Source organism: Hippocampus zosterae, chromosome 4, assembly GCF_025434085.1.
Source record: "Hippocampus zosterae strain Florida chromosome 4, ASM2543408v3, whole genome shotgun sequence".
NCBI lineage: Eukaryota > Metazoa > Chordata > Actinopteri > Syngnathiformes > Syngnathidae > Hippocampus > Hippocampus zosterae.
The window spans coordinates 22,203,126-22,219,568 of NC_067454.1; the positions used below are offsets into that span (position 1 = coordinate 22,203,126).

Consider the following 16,443-nt stretch of genomic DNA (forward strand, 5'->3'; position numbering starts at 1 on the left):
ACCCCCCTCCCACCCCTCGCAAGCCTCCCCTCTAAGCAGGCTGATCCAGACACAGCAATACACTTCATGGAAAGCTTAGGGGAGGGGGAGGGGAGGGGAAAAAAACAAAGCATAACAGGGGCTTTTTTTTGACAGGTCTATGATTGCTTTCTGCTAATAGAGACAAACATACATGGACATAAGCAAAAACACTGATTCTATTTTTTTTAATGCAGCTAGTCAAATGATGCTGTGCTAGAAAATCCTAACTGCTGTGACTAAATGCTTTGGGGTTTAACTTGGAACAGACAGAGCGCTTATCAGCAATTAAACCATGACAAATGTTTAGAAGGTGTGCTTGAAAATAAAGCCTAAAGCTCAGATGAATTGTGACCAATGACAGTGCATAACAAATAAAAAGACTGTATTTGAGTTCACAGATAAGATATTTTGTCTGGGACACATTCAGAGAAGCAGCTTTTTTTCTCCAACACAATAAATGCTCTCATTCTAATGAAGTCAGGGTTGTTTAGAATATTACTTTCTTCAAAACTCGTGATATGTGCCAATTTCATTCCCAAGTCACAATTATTTGGAATGTCAATTTGTAAGAAATTGATACACACATTTTCAAAGGATTTTTTTTTACGGTATCAAAACATGGCATGTTATGCTGAACAGAGACCTAAGTTGTTATCCAACACACAAAGGTACTTATATGTAGTGGTGTGAGGTCTTGTTTGACCATCCAAAGTTGAAGGCATGGTTTACCTTTGCCAGCTGTAGCTGTTTTTGTTTTGCTTTTTTTCGGCTGGCAATATGTGTGCCTGGAAATAAACATGTGGTTGGACAAACACGTACATTAATTCAGGCTCCACTCTAAGGGAGTGTGTGTGCGACGCAAAATTAACAAAATTCATGGTGGAGTTGGACTCAAAAGAACTCTCAACACTGACAAAACTCCGCTCAATTTTGACAAGTAGACTCTATACCAGGGGTGGGCAATTATTTTCCCAGGGGGGCCAAATGAGAAGCAGAAAATATTGTGGAGGGCCGGGCCAAAAGTTAGAAATAGAAATAGAAAATAAAGAAGATAGCACAATGTCTTTGTATGCCAATAATAATGTAACATTCTCCTCCACCATCACACTCAGCACCGGTTGTCCTCAAGGATGTGTACTGAGCCCCTTGTTGTTCACGCTCTACACATTTGACTGCTCTCCGACTCTTACTAGCGGTCCAGTTTGCGGAAAGTTTTTAACATGATAATAATCAAACCATTCTAGGAAATGTTCATTTACTCGAGCCACAAGCAATTCACTCTGAGCATGGAAATTGCCAGAATCGGACTGAGTAAGAATCGCTTCCTTGTTTTTCTAGACTCGTAGATTTGAGTCTTTCTGACTCCAGGCGTCTCCTGAATGTTTCGTACTTTTGTTACCCGCTTCGTTTAATCAGATACAGTACATTCACTTTCCCTTCCAGGGTCATTACTCTCTCCCTCGTTCTTTGTCTTCCCCTCCCTCCCTGTACTCTGCAACTTGAAGTAACTGCGCCACCTGGTGTTGAAATACCTGTCATTACAAGTCCAAACGAAATGAATGCAATCAAACCTTAATTGTGCACCAATCTTCGGCGGGCCGGATTAAAAAGACCAACGGGCCGTAGTTTGCCCACCACTGCTCTATACTCTCAATGCTCTTAGCAGTAGTTGCGAAAACGCCTTGTGTAATTCAATGTCCCAAAAATAAATGAATAAATAAATAAATGCATTGCTTGCATGAGAGTTGCTCAAAGCAATTTGTGGCATTCGGAATTTATTTTAATGCCACAAATGAATAATGTCAAGGTGCCCAAAGCTCGAGTTCAAGACTTCGGGTATCGATGTGGTGTCATTTGATAAGGATTTGTATTATCATCGTAATTATATCAAACCACAGGGTGCCTGGTCTGCCCATTAATCTCTTACCATGATCGTCACTGCGGTAAGGATGCTTGAATGTCAACAGTCGCAGTGGCGATAAGATTACACCGTTGGAATTCTTCACTGATAAAATCCAAGTCGACATTTTAAACAAGATATATTTACAAGCTTCTTAAAATGAGTGGACTGGAAAGCAATATCGGGTCAGGGAGAGGTAAATATAAATAGAAGAAAAGACACGTTCGCTCCATCTGACATTAACAGCAACGGTGGCAGCGGCGGCTGAACTATTTCATTAAAGTGCAGCCAGTTCTTCCTCTCTCCTCCTTTTCTCGGAGTAGCACAGGCAATGTAATTTTCCATGAGAGCTGTTCCATTTATCAAGGCCAGTGCCAGATCAAGGCAGCTGAGGAATGCCTCACGCAAACGTATAATGAGAGGTGGGAGAGTGAGATGCACTCAGAAGTGGATCCTACTTTTGTGAAGAGACGAGAGAAGATTTATACGGCATTTGTGCTCTGATGCTTTGGGGATTTTTAACTTCACATGCTATCAATGAACTTAGGCTGTCACACCCAATCCACGGAAAAAAGGATTGCTGGCCACATGCATGTTCATCTTTCTTATTACTTGTAATGCTCAAGACAGGACAGCGATCCGTTACAAATCAATAGCCCACTTCACTTTCAAATGCTTTGCTCCTGAATATTTCTTTACGTTTTACTAATGTGGAATTGAAAAGCATTTAGTATCCCTTTAGCCAAGTATGAGGACTGCACACATTTAGAAACATAATTTTGGAGCGCATTTTACAAACTGTCGTTTGAATCTGGTCTAAATTGGCCATTAAATCCCGAGCACAAAGATAATTTAAACTATCACAAATGTTTTTTAACAAACAAACACAAATCTCATCCTGCAATATTGATGTGTCAGGAACGGGCAACTTAAATGATGGAGGGACCAAAAGGGAGATGTCATAGTAAATATGGACAAAATGTGTGTGTGTGTGTGTGTGTAAAATACATGCACCCTTCATATACACTATTTAATTTTTCATAATACATTTCTCAAGGCATGTATGTACAATCTACTATTCAACAACAAAGGATTTGAAGCAAAACATCCCCGATCTGTGTCATTCTCCAGAGCAAAGAATGTCAAAATCAATGGTACGGAAAATGAGGATAAAAGTCGGCAGCTATCGATCGATAAATTTTCATTCATTCATTCATTTATTCATCTTCCTAACCGCTTGATCCTCACTAGGGTCGCGGGGGGTGCTGGAGCCTATCCCAGCTGTCTCCGGGCAGTTTCATTATTCTCAAAAATACTTGTTAGTCAGCACACTTCAGACCATTTGAGTTTTGGGATTCTTAGTGACCTGAGTGATTCACAACCAGGGTGCCGTGGCACACTGGTGTGCTTTGAGAAATTGTCTGAGGTGCAGAGGGAAAATACCCAATTTCACTTACCGTACATTGTCGGAAAATAATTACTGAGCAATATCAATCAGTGGCACAAATATCGACGGTGCAACCGGTGCATTAATGCACCGGGGCCCAGACGGCATAAGGGTCCACGGAGGACCGTGTGGAGGGGGAAAGGACTTAACACTTTTTGTTGGGTGGTCTGCTGTGGCATTTTTCTAATGTAGATGCTATGGGTCAATAAAAGGTTTGACTGGGGGATCGACTAATCAACAGGGAATGTGCCAATGGTGTTTACTGTATTTTGCCCCAAAACTACCATGCAGGTGTTCTTGTGTCTTATTTGTTACATTGAACAATATTGACTAAAATGTTGCAAGTTCCATGTCCTTGACTACAATTGAGCAAAGATAATATCATTGTTTTGAAAGCATTGTCCGTGAGTTGCTGACCTGAACAAGAATATGATCACTGGTAGGCATGAAGAAGTTAACTGCACGTGTCAAGGCTGTCACACTGCAGCAACTGAGGCTAGAGGACAGCGACTGAGCAGACACTGTCCCACAATAATCACATCACGTTACACTCAAACATGACTACTGCTTAGCTCAATAGACACGCTTTGGAGCAAACTATGCTAAATTGGCGAGAGCGGCATTACCTCAGTTCACTTGCAAAATGAATACAATATAGTGTGTTCTATCTCGTGATGGTTGATACATGTCATTACATGAGTGTTAAAAAAAAAAAAATAAAAAAAACATCCTACCTTTTACCCATCACAGTACTACACATACATTGATGGGTGGCCGGGCACCGGCTCATCACCGCGTTTACGTCTTTGTAGTCCCATTTACCAGTGACCCCAGCTCCGCTTGTAGTCATGACAACATTTTAATTTTGTCTATCTTAACAAGGGGGAAAAAACAAACTCAAACGTTGGGCATATCCATCGTTGGATGTTTTTGTTCCCAGGAAAGTGGGATGTGCGTCCGGCCGTCTTGACTAAAATGTGTTCTTTAACTTTGAATACATTCATCTTTTTATTTTAATAGGATATGAACCCCACCCACTCCCCTGCCAAAAATAAATGAATAAATACGGAAAATCCATCCTTACATACTTTGTAAAAATCTCTTTTGCCGACAAAGCGGCACTTCATCTTTTCCAATGTTTGACAAAATATGAGAATATAAAAATTTGTGACCATTCCTCTTCACACAATCTCCCTAAATTATCCAGCAACCTGCGTCATCTCGTTCTGCATTCTGCTCTTTAGCTCACTCCGCAGGTTTTCAATGTGGTTGAGGTCTGGGGACTGAGATGGCCATGGGAGAAGCTTGATTACGCGTTTGTTGGGAGTATGCTTCTGTAATATAAATTAACGAATGGTTAGGCTTTTAACAAGTCTTAGGTAGGGGTGCCAATAATTCTGAAGGTCACTATATAAGCTATGCCGGTCAGAGTTATGTCACAGGCAAGCCAGTGTGTGTGTCTATGATTTTTCAGGTTTTTTTTTGCTTGTGTTTGTGTTTTTGTGTCTCATGTAAATTCTTGATAATGTAGTGATAAAAAATGTGTTCTTTGTCACACAGGGGCAACTATTACAGTCATGCACTCTGTAGAAAATGAATATCCAGTCACAATAAAATGCAGTCAGTTACTCTTTCGGCCACGGGCATGGTGGTAATCTCTGCATAGATAATATGTGTTTACCTTTCAATTACAAGAAATGCCTGCTTTTCATTTTGATTTCAGGTCGGATTTACACCGCATGTTTCAAGTGACATTTTTTTTTTTTGCTCAGAAGTAGCACAATTCAGAAAAGCGAAAGGGCCACATAGAATCCGATGCATGTATCAGATCGTAATTGGGCCCCTTCCAAAAGTGGGGGAAATACTGTATCTGATACGTTGGCTATGTGCAGTGCATGGTGCCAATTTTTTGTTTTTGTAAAATCTTTTTTTTTTAAATGTGGTCATTCACACAACAAACACAAATATAAGTTCAAATGTGAGCAGTGTGTGTCTGTGACTATGTTTACGTGCAGTCAATAATCCTTTAAAACTGGAATATTCGCATTATTCCTGTAGCGCAAGGCCATGAAAATGTAAACACCCACAAAAACCCAAATATGCTAAATTTTATGTTTGAAAATAAATAAAAAAGACCGTCCCACTACACGGCACATGTGTTTGACGTAGTACTGTACGTGCATTCTTGATATTGAAAGGCATATTGTAAATCGTTCATTGACTTTAGCCTTGCACGTGCAATGTTTTTAAAATTAATCATGTCTTTTTGTATTTAAGTACACAATGTGTGTAATTATTTTGGTCGTGTGCTTCGTTTTACAGTAATTGAGGTGTCACTAAACAGGTTAAAGCACACCTGGGGATGGCACAATCACATAAATGTCACATACCTGCTCCACAAGCAACAATGTGCATTCAGGCTGCGCCCACAAAATCGGGAATTTGCAAACGCACAACGCCAATCTGTAAATGAATAGTTTTTTTTATGGTCATGAGGAGCCAAATCCCGATTCAATGTTGATTAATTGTCCAGCCCTGTGTCAACTATGAAATAAGAATAAGAATTGAAGACATTTGGTCAGTGGAGTAAAGTTGAGGTTCAAATCAATAGGAGGAAAAGTGTGCCCAGGCCAATTTATGAACATGTAACAGTTTTGATTTGTATTTTTTGTAACCGTTTTGATTGTTCTTTACTGTGGTGTCACTGCCCAAGGTTGACCCCTGTATAGTTATTCATATAAAACCCAATTCCAGTGAAGTTGGGACATTGTGTTAAAACAAATAAAATCTGAATACAATGATTGGACCGCTTGAAGAAGCAATCATGGTTTCCACTCAAATCGGTTGTGGCAAGGCACAGAGGCAAACTCATAAATAATTTCTTTATCGATACAATGCCTATGGCCTGCCCATGCAAAGATCTCTCTGAAATGTCCTTGGACAATAAACACACCAAAGCAAAGTGTCCTGGATTTAAAGAATCAAATAGGCTTCCTTACATAAGCGCCCCCCCCCCCTCACGCTCGGTTTAGAACAGCAGGAAAACGATGAAGGCGTGCTTTACACAAACTCCCTCCCCCACACACTGCTCCAACAGGCATAGCTGGGGCTTGTGGGATTAAGAATGGAACACGATGACAGACAAAAACCGTCCTCAACACCGCCCTGTTCTTCTGTCTTTTAAATTGTGAGAGCATGAAAAGGGTGCTTGGGGGAGGGGGGCATATAATAGACATAGTTATAGCTCAGCTCTATGGTTGAAGAGCGTATGAACTGCATGACTGATTGACAATGTAATGATCTCTGTAGTTAGTGTTTAAATTATGTTGCCCAAAAAAGTAACAAGATGTGAAGGGGAACCTTCCTGCGCCATGTAGCTCAATTTTCACAGATGAATTCAACAAACCTTTGTTCGGAAAACCAAAACATAAATTAAGAATGTTATGATTGCATTTTAAATGATTCAATGAATTGGCAAGGTTGACTTGTTCATCCAACCCACTCAATTATATGGCAGCAACATCACTTAAATATATATTTAAAAAAATGTTTCCCAATCTTTATGCTGTGGTTATTTGACGCTGTGTGGCATTTTTAAATGGAAATGTGTATTTAATTAAAAAAGAAACTCAGACAATTCGAAATAAACCTCTGAAATCAATTCAAATCAATCAATGCGCCTTTAAGACCGAAAGTCTAAAAAGTAAACCACGTGTTACACTGAAGGAAGTAACAAAAGAACATACCTTTTCATTTTTCACCTTCTTCAAGGTCTTGCATTCAGCATTCCCGTTTTCCATTTCCTCTGGCTCAGTTTTTGCGGTTAATGCCGGTAATATCCCAACAGGTTCAAGAGCAATACTCCCAATTTGATTGGCTTCTACTAAGTCTGTTGATTGTGTGCCCTCGAAGGGTGCATTGCGACAGTTCCCCAGAGCAACTTGAACTTGAGACACAACCTCCTTCTCCGCTGCAGCAATCGCCACAATTGGTGCTCCCTCGGTTTTGTCCTTTTTACTTTTGCCCGTAGCCCCTTCTTTGTCCTTTTTCCCACTCAGAACACCCCTGGAGGGTTTGCCCCCTTTTTCTATGTTCTTCCCAGAGGTCGAATTGTTGCCTGCAACCACCGCAGCCGCCGCCGCGCCAGTTGGCTCGCCTTGAGTCCGTCCCGTCGCTTCCTTTTTCGCCCCATCCCCGGTCGAAGCTTTGCTATTATTGTCTTTAGAGTTTTTACTGCGCTTGTATTTGGATTTGCTTTCCTTGCCTTGAGAGCCAGACACTGGACTAACAAACCTGATGTTGTCGGGCAACGCTGCTACTGCACTGGGTGGTGCCGCCATGCCGTCCTTGGTGCCAGACATCTCAAGTTTGTCCTTCTCTAAATCAGCGTCGAGGTCAATAATCAGATTTCCAACACCGATATCCCATTCATCCCCGCTGTCGTAAGTGTCCACCGCATTAGAGTCCACACCTTTCCCGCCTGCAGTGCCACCACTTAGGGACATTTTAGTGCCAACGGCCCAGGATTGCCTCAGTGAGGTCCAACGCTATCTCGGACGGTTGGGACTCAGGGGCAGGGGTTAAAGAATCTTCACGGTCTAATCGTTCCTGTTCCATTTGGCCACATTTTGTTCTGAAAAGAAAAGACAATGCAATGTAGTCAATGGCATAAAATGATTCAGATATCAAGTATCTCGCACCTAGCATTTCATTAGTGACAAAAGAACATGTTTTCACATGAGCCAGTCATTCTGAAATGATCACTGTGCAAATCCCGATGATAGTGCCCACTGGTGCTACAGAAACCCTTTCTTCATAATCACTTCCCCCCTAGTTACCATGACAACTGTGGGAAATGTAGCCTAAATCCTGCTTTGACAGCCAAGGTGGCTCCCACTGCTCTGATCTGAAAGACTGGCTGTCTTTTCATAAGACACTGCTGTTAGTGTCACGACTGATAAACTCCTGCATTGTTTAGACAGTCTTGCTTTTTCAACTCAAGATGACCGCAGTAATTTTACATAACTCAGTCTTAAAAATATACAAACACATACATAATTTACCGAATGTCAAAAACTCACACTGTTGGACCGAATATGGATTTGAGGTCAAACTATGTCAGATTTTGAAAAATATATATATATATTCTGGTACATATCCGTTAGCTCACGTGACCCGTTAATAAACCCGTTAAAAAAAAAAGATCAGATGAGAAAGCTTGCCATGTTCACATCTTTATGAACTCTAAAAGTTCTGAAATTTCTGTGCATATTGTTCACAAACACTTGTTAAACCATGCGCATGTACAATGTTTAATTTCAGTATACTGACAGGCATAGGAATAGTGACACCATATGGTTATGATGCATCAGATAATCTGCTCAATTAAAATGTATCCCATCTGTTGGCACCTCCGAGGTTATTTTACATCCAGTTTTGGCTAAGAACCTTCTTAAGATGTCAATAAATCATGTAGGTGTTTTGCACTGTTGTGTCCTGCAAATTAATTTACATTGAATTGAAAAAAAAAAACACCTAAAAAAACAAAGGAAGCAAAAAACAGCTTTCAAACCCCGGGAGGTCACTAATTATAATACTAAACGCAGAACTGCTGAACAGCAGGAACCCTAATTCTGAATACTTTGTCAGCTCCACTATCCACAAATGGAGGATACTGGAAATGGTGTTATAGTGTGCTAGGTGTGGCCATGCAATCAAATTACTCCAAATGAGCTACGACAAGACATCCAGACCTCACTGGCATCAATTGTGGTCATTGTTTACGGCTCCACCTTAAGACAGACACTGAGCAAGAATGTCATCAGTCAGACAATTCCAAGGAAAAACCACAATGGGGTGTCGAAACCAAAGGTTCATCTCATATTTGCCAGTAAATACCTTAAGATGATTGGAGAAATATTCACTGGGATGACAAGACAAAAGTTACACTTTTTGGAAGGTGTGTGTCGGTATCATCTGGTTTTAATATGCCAAGTATTTAATTATATTTGCCAACGCCAGCAGTCCAACACGGTGGTGGTAATGTGACGGTGTGATTTGCTCATTCAAGACCTGGACAACTTGCTGTGATTAATGGAAAAATTAAGTTTGACGTCGACATGAAGATTCAGCATGGGAACATTCCACCATCTGTTCATTCCCTCAAGCTTAGGCGTTCTTGGGTTATTCAGCAGGACAGCAATCTGAAACATGATCTCATCTACATCTAAACACTCAAACAAAAAAAGACATTGAAAAAAAAGGGTTTTGGAGGAGCATATTTAAAGTCCTCAAAGGGTCGATTCATGCTCAATAACCTTTGGATATGACCAAGTCAAAACAAGTCTGTGAGGAAAGAGTATGCTGCAATTTCACAACAAATGAATGACTCAACTCTAGTTACTTCAAATTCTTGATTTGAGTTATTGCTGCCAAGGGTGGCTCAACCAATTAATAGGTTCAGGAGGGAATCGTTTTTTCACACAGACAAGAAAGATTCAGATTTTTTTCCCTCTGAAGAAAAGAAAGGGGAAACAAACTCATTGAGAGGCTGCATTTAAATTTACTTGGGTTGTCTGAGATTTTATAACTGGTTTGATGATTTGGAACATTTGAGTCTGATAAATATGCAAGAAAAGAAATCGGCAAGCGGCAACCTTTTGTCCATATATTTGGATGTGTGCCTGATTCAAATATGATTTTCTTCTTTTTCTTTTTTTAACTAGTCACACTTTGGCTGATAAAATTGGACCGACTTTCTTTGGGTGGTCCTGTTGAAACCATAATCATACGGAATTCACAACCTAGAGTACTGACTATTTCAAAACAAACAATTTCTTAACTGTTTACAAGATCAGAAAAAAACTGGGTTGGTCCTGCTTGCCATTTTTCTAAGGCTGCAATTTTCAGTCAAGCATTTAGCATGTTGTAAACTTCCTTCGGTTTCACAGCGTGACAAATGCTGCAGTGACATAGTTGGCTGGCCAGCATAAATGCAACATAAATCAAATTACAGTTAAGATGAGGAAGAAAATAAGTGGAGGAAGAAAATGCATGAGCAGCAAAACCAAGCTCATGCATTGGATTTAGTCAGAAAAGTTGTCAAGTGCTTTTTAGAGGTCTGCGTTTTTGTTTGATTTTTCTTCTACAAAAGAACAACAAAAAGAACTGATTATTTCTATCATTTCACATGGCACCTAAGCAATGAACAGCACACGTTTGCTCTACTTTCCTCTTTCACAAACTGTTATTCTCTTCTGTACGCTGCAACCTTATTCAAGTTCCACCGATTCCTCCGTTTGTTTTTCCTTGTCATGCAAACCTCTCATTCACAATGTTTATGAACTGCTGGATGTGGAGTTATGATGTGGGGATGTGGGGGTAGGGTTGAACAATCCAAATCATGACTTATCGACATGTCTGGCTGACTGGCTTGCAAAATTATTCCTCGACAACGCTGAAGTAACTTTGGTCAGTCACCATCATAGCTCAGTACTTTTGTGGTGCTCCAGGATTGGCTAACGCAAAATTTTAGAAGGTCGAGTACACAGTACAACATATTTAAAAAAAACAATAAACACAATGAAAGAAACATGCTGTCTCTGGCATACTGTAACCTGTCATTTGGCGCTATACTATGCACTGTAATAGTAACACATTTTAGAAATTCCACAAAAAAAAAAAAGCAGCGGAATCACAAAGAGCTAAAATGTTCGCTGTTATGCATTCACGGCACTGGCATGGAATGGAGGGGACGAGGTCAACTTGACAAATTTTCAGCTTCAAGGCGGTATCAGAGAAATAACAGGACAGGAATGTGAAGTAGTGGCAATGTCCCACTTTTGTTCAGTTCTGAGTGGAGGTGTAAAAGTGCATCGACATCGAATCAAATTCAAAACTATATTAATAGCCGCGTAATCATTGAGTGCCGCTGTTTTTCAAATTGTTCAAAATCCTCCGATTCAGCCTCTGAACAGTAATTACTCGCTGATTTATGCAGTCCTTCGTGAAAGCACAATCATTATCTTTTGTGTTCAATCAAGACATTTGTAAACTTTTACTCTGGAAAAAAATGACTAAACCAGTCATTGAATACGTCAAAAAGGTTATCGAGTACATCGATCCGTCTCGTGTGATATTGCTTAATTATTCCTTCTTTTTTTTATTACTACACAATAACAAATAAATAACAATAAATGGTGAATATAGAATTTGAAAAACATTCCGACAGACAGTTCTGAATAAAAGGCAAAGGCTCCGCATTGGTCTTTGCATGATCTTCGTAAAACAGTTTGATCATTTCATTTCTCTGCATGCTTCTTTCTACAGATGACTGTCCAGTGGAAGAGCAGTCAAGCACATGTTTTGGAGGGTGGAGAAATGCAGCTGTCCCCGTTTGACTATGAAAACAGTTGTGGGGTCTAATTTGTCCAACACCTCCACAAAAGAGAGGTTGTAACTCTATCAGCAGTTGACCTACTGTACTGCCCTCAGCTGGAACTGCCATGCAAGCCGTTTTGAAAAAGCTCCCACTGAGAGAAATGTCCCAGCGCGATTCTCATTGCGCGAAAGGCATGCGGGTTGTGCAACACCCACGGTGCTTGCCCTTTTTAACAGATCCAGTTTCACTGTGAGTTATCTATGGAGTGAAATCCACTTTGAACTTCACCACTCATTTAACAAGCAAAAGGGACAATCATAATTTCTGTGGTAGAATGACTAAGCGGAACTAGTCCACTATTTCCATTTCCTCCCTTTTGGACCCAGCTGTATGCCATTGCATTTACTCCACAAGAATAACACTGGGAGGAATGTGTGTGCAACATAAAAAGAATAAGTGAACATTTCCCAACCTTAAAACTCCGCTAAATCTAGATAGAATAAAATTGCCAGTTGAATATACTTTGAATGCTATGTAGTGAGCATTGAAAATGGAATTTACTCAGTCCGCTGGAAAAGCTCAGTTCATTTAAACCGCTTTCACAATTTCTCAGTTATTCTACTATTCGCTGTCTATTCACTGACTGCTGACTGGGATGCAGACAACAAAAGCACAGCAATGGATGGATTAAGTGTTATATTGAGAGGGAGAGAGAGAGAGAGAGAGAGAGAGAGAGAGAGAGAGAGAGAGAGAGAGAGAGAGAAAGAGAGAGAGAGAGAGAGAGAGAGAGAGAGAGAGAGAGAGAGAGAGAGATTGATCATTTGAAAAGTACTTTTCTCTGCAGGCGTTCTACTGAGGGGGATCACAAAGAGGAGGAACTGTATAAAGTTCTTCACCAGAATCGCAGCAGTGACGTTCCTCCGGGCTCTGAGGCGCAGCTCGAATCGAGTCTTAACTGACAGATAAAGCCACGTTTTGACAGTTTGGTGTGCTACAGAAGGTTTGCAGTTTAATTGCAAAAAAAAGATACACAGTATACAGACTAAATATAATCAATCAGACAGCACTTTGATGAATGATCCAGGTGAAGATTTTTTTAAGGTTTTGAAGGTATATAATAACATCCTATTAGTGTTTTGGCTTTTGGCTTGGTTTCCTCATTTTTGGTTTCAGCCAAGAATTTTCATTTTGGTGCATCTCGATTAATTTTCATTTTCCACACTGACGCGATGCATTTTGCAGTTACGTAGAGCAATAGTGAATTTATACACATTAGAGCCCTCAGAACAAGCCGGTTCGTGGATCCTCTTCATTTCCCACAGCTCTGGGGGTTCACCTAAAGGCAGAGGGAGCACTGTGTTTGACCCTAAAGTCCAGATTAAATTGTGACCTCCCTTGGGCCCAGTAGAGGAGTTTGTTTTATATATATTATTATATACTAGCTGGTTCGCCGCCCTCCGGGCGGCTCATCAGCTAGTTCCTGCGGAAGGCTGGTAAGGTGGGCCTTCGGCCCACAAAAGTGTTGCTGCTCGGTTCAACTTTTTGTTCATCTTCATTGCTTATCGCGAAAATAAAGAGATGTTTAGCCCTACTAAATAACTAACAATTTCATTGCAATGCTTGTGGGTAGACAACATTTTTTCGCTAAGATGCCCGCGCGATCGTAGTGAGCCACTGCCTGAGCGGCGCAGTGGCGGCGCGCAGTGGCGGCGCGCAGTGGCGGCGCGCAGCGGCGCGGTGAAGTAGGTACGTTTTGAAAAGGGACAGACTGAAGGACAGACTGCGTGCGGGACGACACGCAATATATATATACAGTAGAAGATATATTTTTGCTTGGGTGTAACTTCACATCTGATAGGATTTGAAACATAAGCAGTGAGAACCCTTGACACTCCCGGCAAAAGGCGTCATCTTATTCTTATTGATCCGACAATTTTGCGGTGTCAAAGAGGGATATGAATGAGCCGTCTCAGGTTATACACAAACACAACAATGTCACTTACAGGAAACCACTTGGTGTACTCTTTTAAGGACCTGGTAAAGTGAAGAGATTTTGAGGGCTGTAATTAACAATTATTTTCATTATCGATTTATCTGTCAATTACTTTATTGATGAGTTGATGTATCGGTTGAAAATTATTTTAAAAATGTTCATCCTTTTTATGGGTTTGCTGGGAACCACTGACAGAATCCCCTCTCAGAAAGAGTTTCAACTCCCAACTGTGGCTGAACTTCGCCCCCAGCCCGGGGGAGGTGGGGGACATTGAGTCCAACTGGACCATGTTTCGTGCCTCACTTGTTGCGACTGACGGCTGGAGCTGTGGCCGCTGCCTATTGTAGTGTAAGACACAAGCTGTTGGTGGACACCAACATTGGGGGATACCATCAAGCTGACAGAAGAGTCATATCAAGCCTTTTTGGCCTGTGGGACTCCAGAGGCAGCTGATGGTTCTTGATGGGTAAACGGAATGCAGCCTCAGTGGTCACTGAGGCAAAGACTCGGGCATAGGAGGAGTTCGGCGAGGCCATGGAGAATAACTTCCGCAAAACTTCAAAGAAATTCTGGTCCACCATCTGGCATTTCAGTCAGAGGTACACCGTAAACATTGTATAGTGGGGATGGCGTGTTGCTTACGTCAACACGGAATGTGAGGGAAAACCTCAAAGAACTACTCAATTCCACCGACATACCTTCCCGTAAGGAAGCAGAGTCTGGGGTCTCTGAGGCTTTCCTATCTTTGAGGTTGAGGTTAAAAACCTCCTCGGTGGTAAGAGATCCATTCAGAGTTCCAAAAGGCTCTGGATGTTGTGGAGTGTCCTGGTTGACCCGCCTCTACAACTTTTATGTCAGAGTTTGGTCCGGATTGCCGGCAGTAAATGAGATTTGTTTCCAGTGAGAGGTGGACCCCGCCCATGCTGCCCTTTGTTACGGATTCAGTTCAGACCTTCTGGACAGAATTTCTATGGATCATCAAAGTGTTGAGGTTGTGTGGTTTGGTGGTCTCGGTATTACATCTTTGGTTTTTGCAGATGATGTGGTACTCTTTGCTTTTTCAAGCTGCATTTTTAAACTCTCACTGGAGTAGTACGCAGTCGAGTGTGAAGCAGTTGGAATGAAAATCAACACCTCCAAATCTGAGACCATGGTCTCAGTCAGAAAAGTGTGGAATGCCATCTCCAGGTCGGGGATGAGATCCTGCTCCAAGCGGAGGAGTTCAAGTGGAATATATTTCGGGCACCAGAGGACTGAAGGAGCTAGTTCTTCACAGCTCAATAGGGAGGTGTGTGTGTGTGTGTGTGTATATATGTTTTTACAGATGCTTGTCAAAAAATGTGAATATCATGATAATTTTGATTTATTTCAGTTATACTTTCAAAAAGTGAAACTTGTGTCATGTATGTATTCATTCCACACAGACTGATATATTTCAAGTGTTAATTCATTTTAATTTATATGATTATATCTGAAAACTACAAAATTAAAATAACACTTGACAGTTTTGTACAAAGAAAGGAGTTTTCTAAATGTTAAACTGTGAGAGCTTAGAGCTTCTTTCGTTTTTTCATCAAATTGAAGCCTGATTTCATATACTTGGCGATTGCTTTATTCATACAAATTTGGCAGGACCTTTTCCAATATTATTTTCTGCACTGTCAAATTTATGACATTTTCATGTTGGCTTTAAAGTCAATTTAAAGTAAAAATTTCAAAGCAAAACAACGCCAAGGGCAGTGAGAAGTCCAACAAGTGATTAATGCCTACGTGATTGTAGTTTTAATAAAAATGTCCTTTCAGATACAGTGACTGGCATTGACGTTCCAACCTGGGCATATTATGGGCCCAAACATGAGACGGAGAGCAGCATGTCGGAGTACAATGTCACTCTTTAAAGTGGAAACTTGTTTCACTGGTCAAGCAAAATCATGTGGAGTCCAGCCAGGCTCCACAGCAGCTGGTGTCAAAGCATTCACTACTTACATTCCAAAAAAAGAGCAAATGCCGATGAACTGATATATTGTAGAGCTTCCACAATCACACAGCAAAAAGGGTAGCTTTAGCATGTAGGGCATTAGCGATTCTATTGTGACTTCAAACATAGCATTGGCTAAATAAAAGCATGAGGCGGACATGCGTGCGGACACCCGATATGCCGTCAGCTCGAATGCTGCCGTCAGGAGTCAGGTTATATGGCAACATTCCCAGGGAAAAAAGTAACTGCTGTGCTCACATATGTCATTAGTCAGCATTTGGTGACATGTTTTTAAAAAAGTTGACTCATTTATAATCTATTAATTTCTGCTACATGATGAAAAAGAGAAAGGTGTAAAAGTGAGGTGTGTTAAGGATATTAATCCACCGCTACTCACAGGGGGATAGGGAGAGGGGATTGTGAACCCTGCCGCAAAATCCAGAAAGAAAAAAAAGAATGCAAATGATGCTCCATTATTCATAGTTTAAATGTTATATATACTACAATCTAGCATGCCATAACAGTTTATCATTATCCTGAAATAATTTTAAGATTACTCTTGAAAATAAATGGCCAATAAGTTAGATTTTTGACTGTTAACGCCCGTCATGTATTTTGGAATGTGAAACCAAGCCAGAATACGTGGAGAAAAACCACACAGGCAAAGAGAGCACATGCAAACACCACACAGAAAGGCAGGACCCCGGAATCGAACTCTGGACCT

At 40.9% G+C, this 16,443-nt stretch overlaps 1 protein-coding gene across 4 annotated transcripts in view; it reads right to left on the minus strand.

The window, feature by feature from the left end:
- Positions 1–16,443, minus strand: part of znf609b (zinc finger protein 609b) — a 91,495-nt gene that overhangs the window by 52,752 nt on the left and 22,300 nt on the right. For 3 of the 4 annotated variants that reach the window (XM_052063031.1, XM_052063033.1, XM_052063032.1), the window contains exon 2: positions 7,115–8,001. The exons of the other annotated variant lie outside the window; for it this stretch is intronic. In XM_052063031.1, coding sequence (XP_051918991.1) covers positions 7,115–7,873 — 759 coding nt within the window. In that variant the 5' untranslated portion in view covers positions 7,874–8,001. The remainder of the gene's footprint in view (positions 1–7,114; positions 8,002–16,443) is intronic. 4 annotated transcript variants of the gene reach the window in all.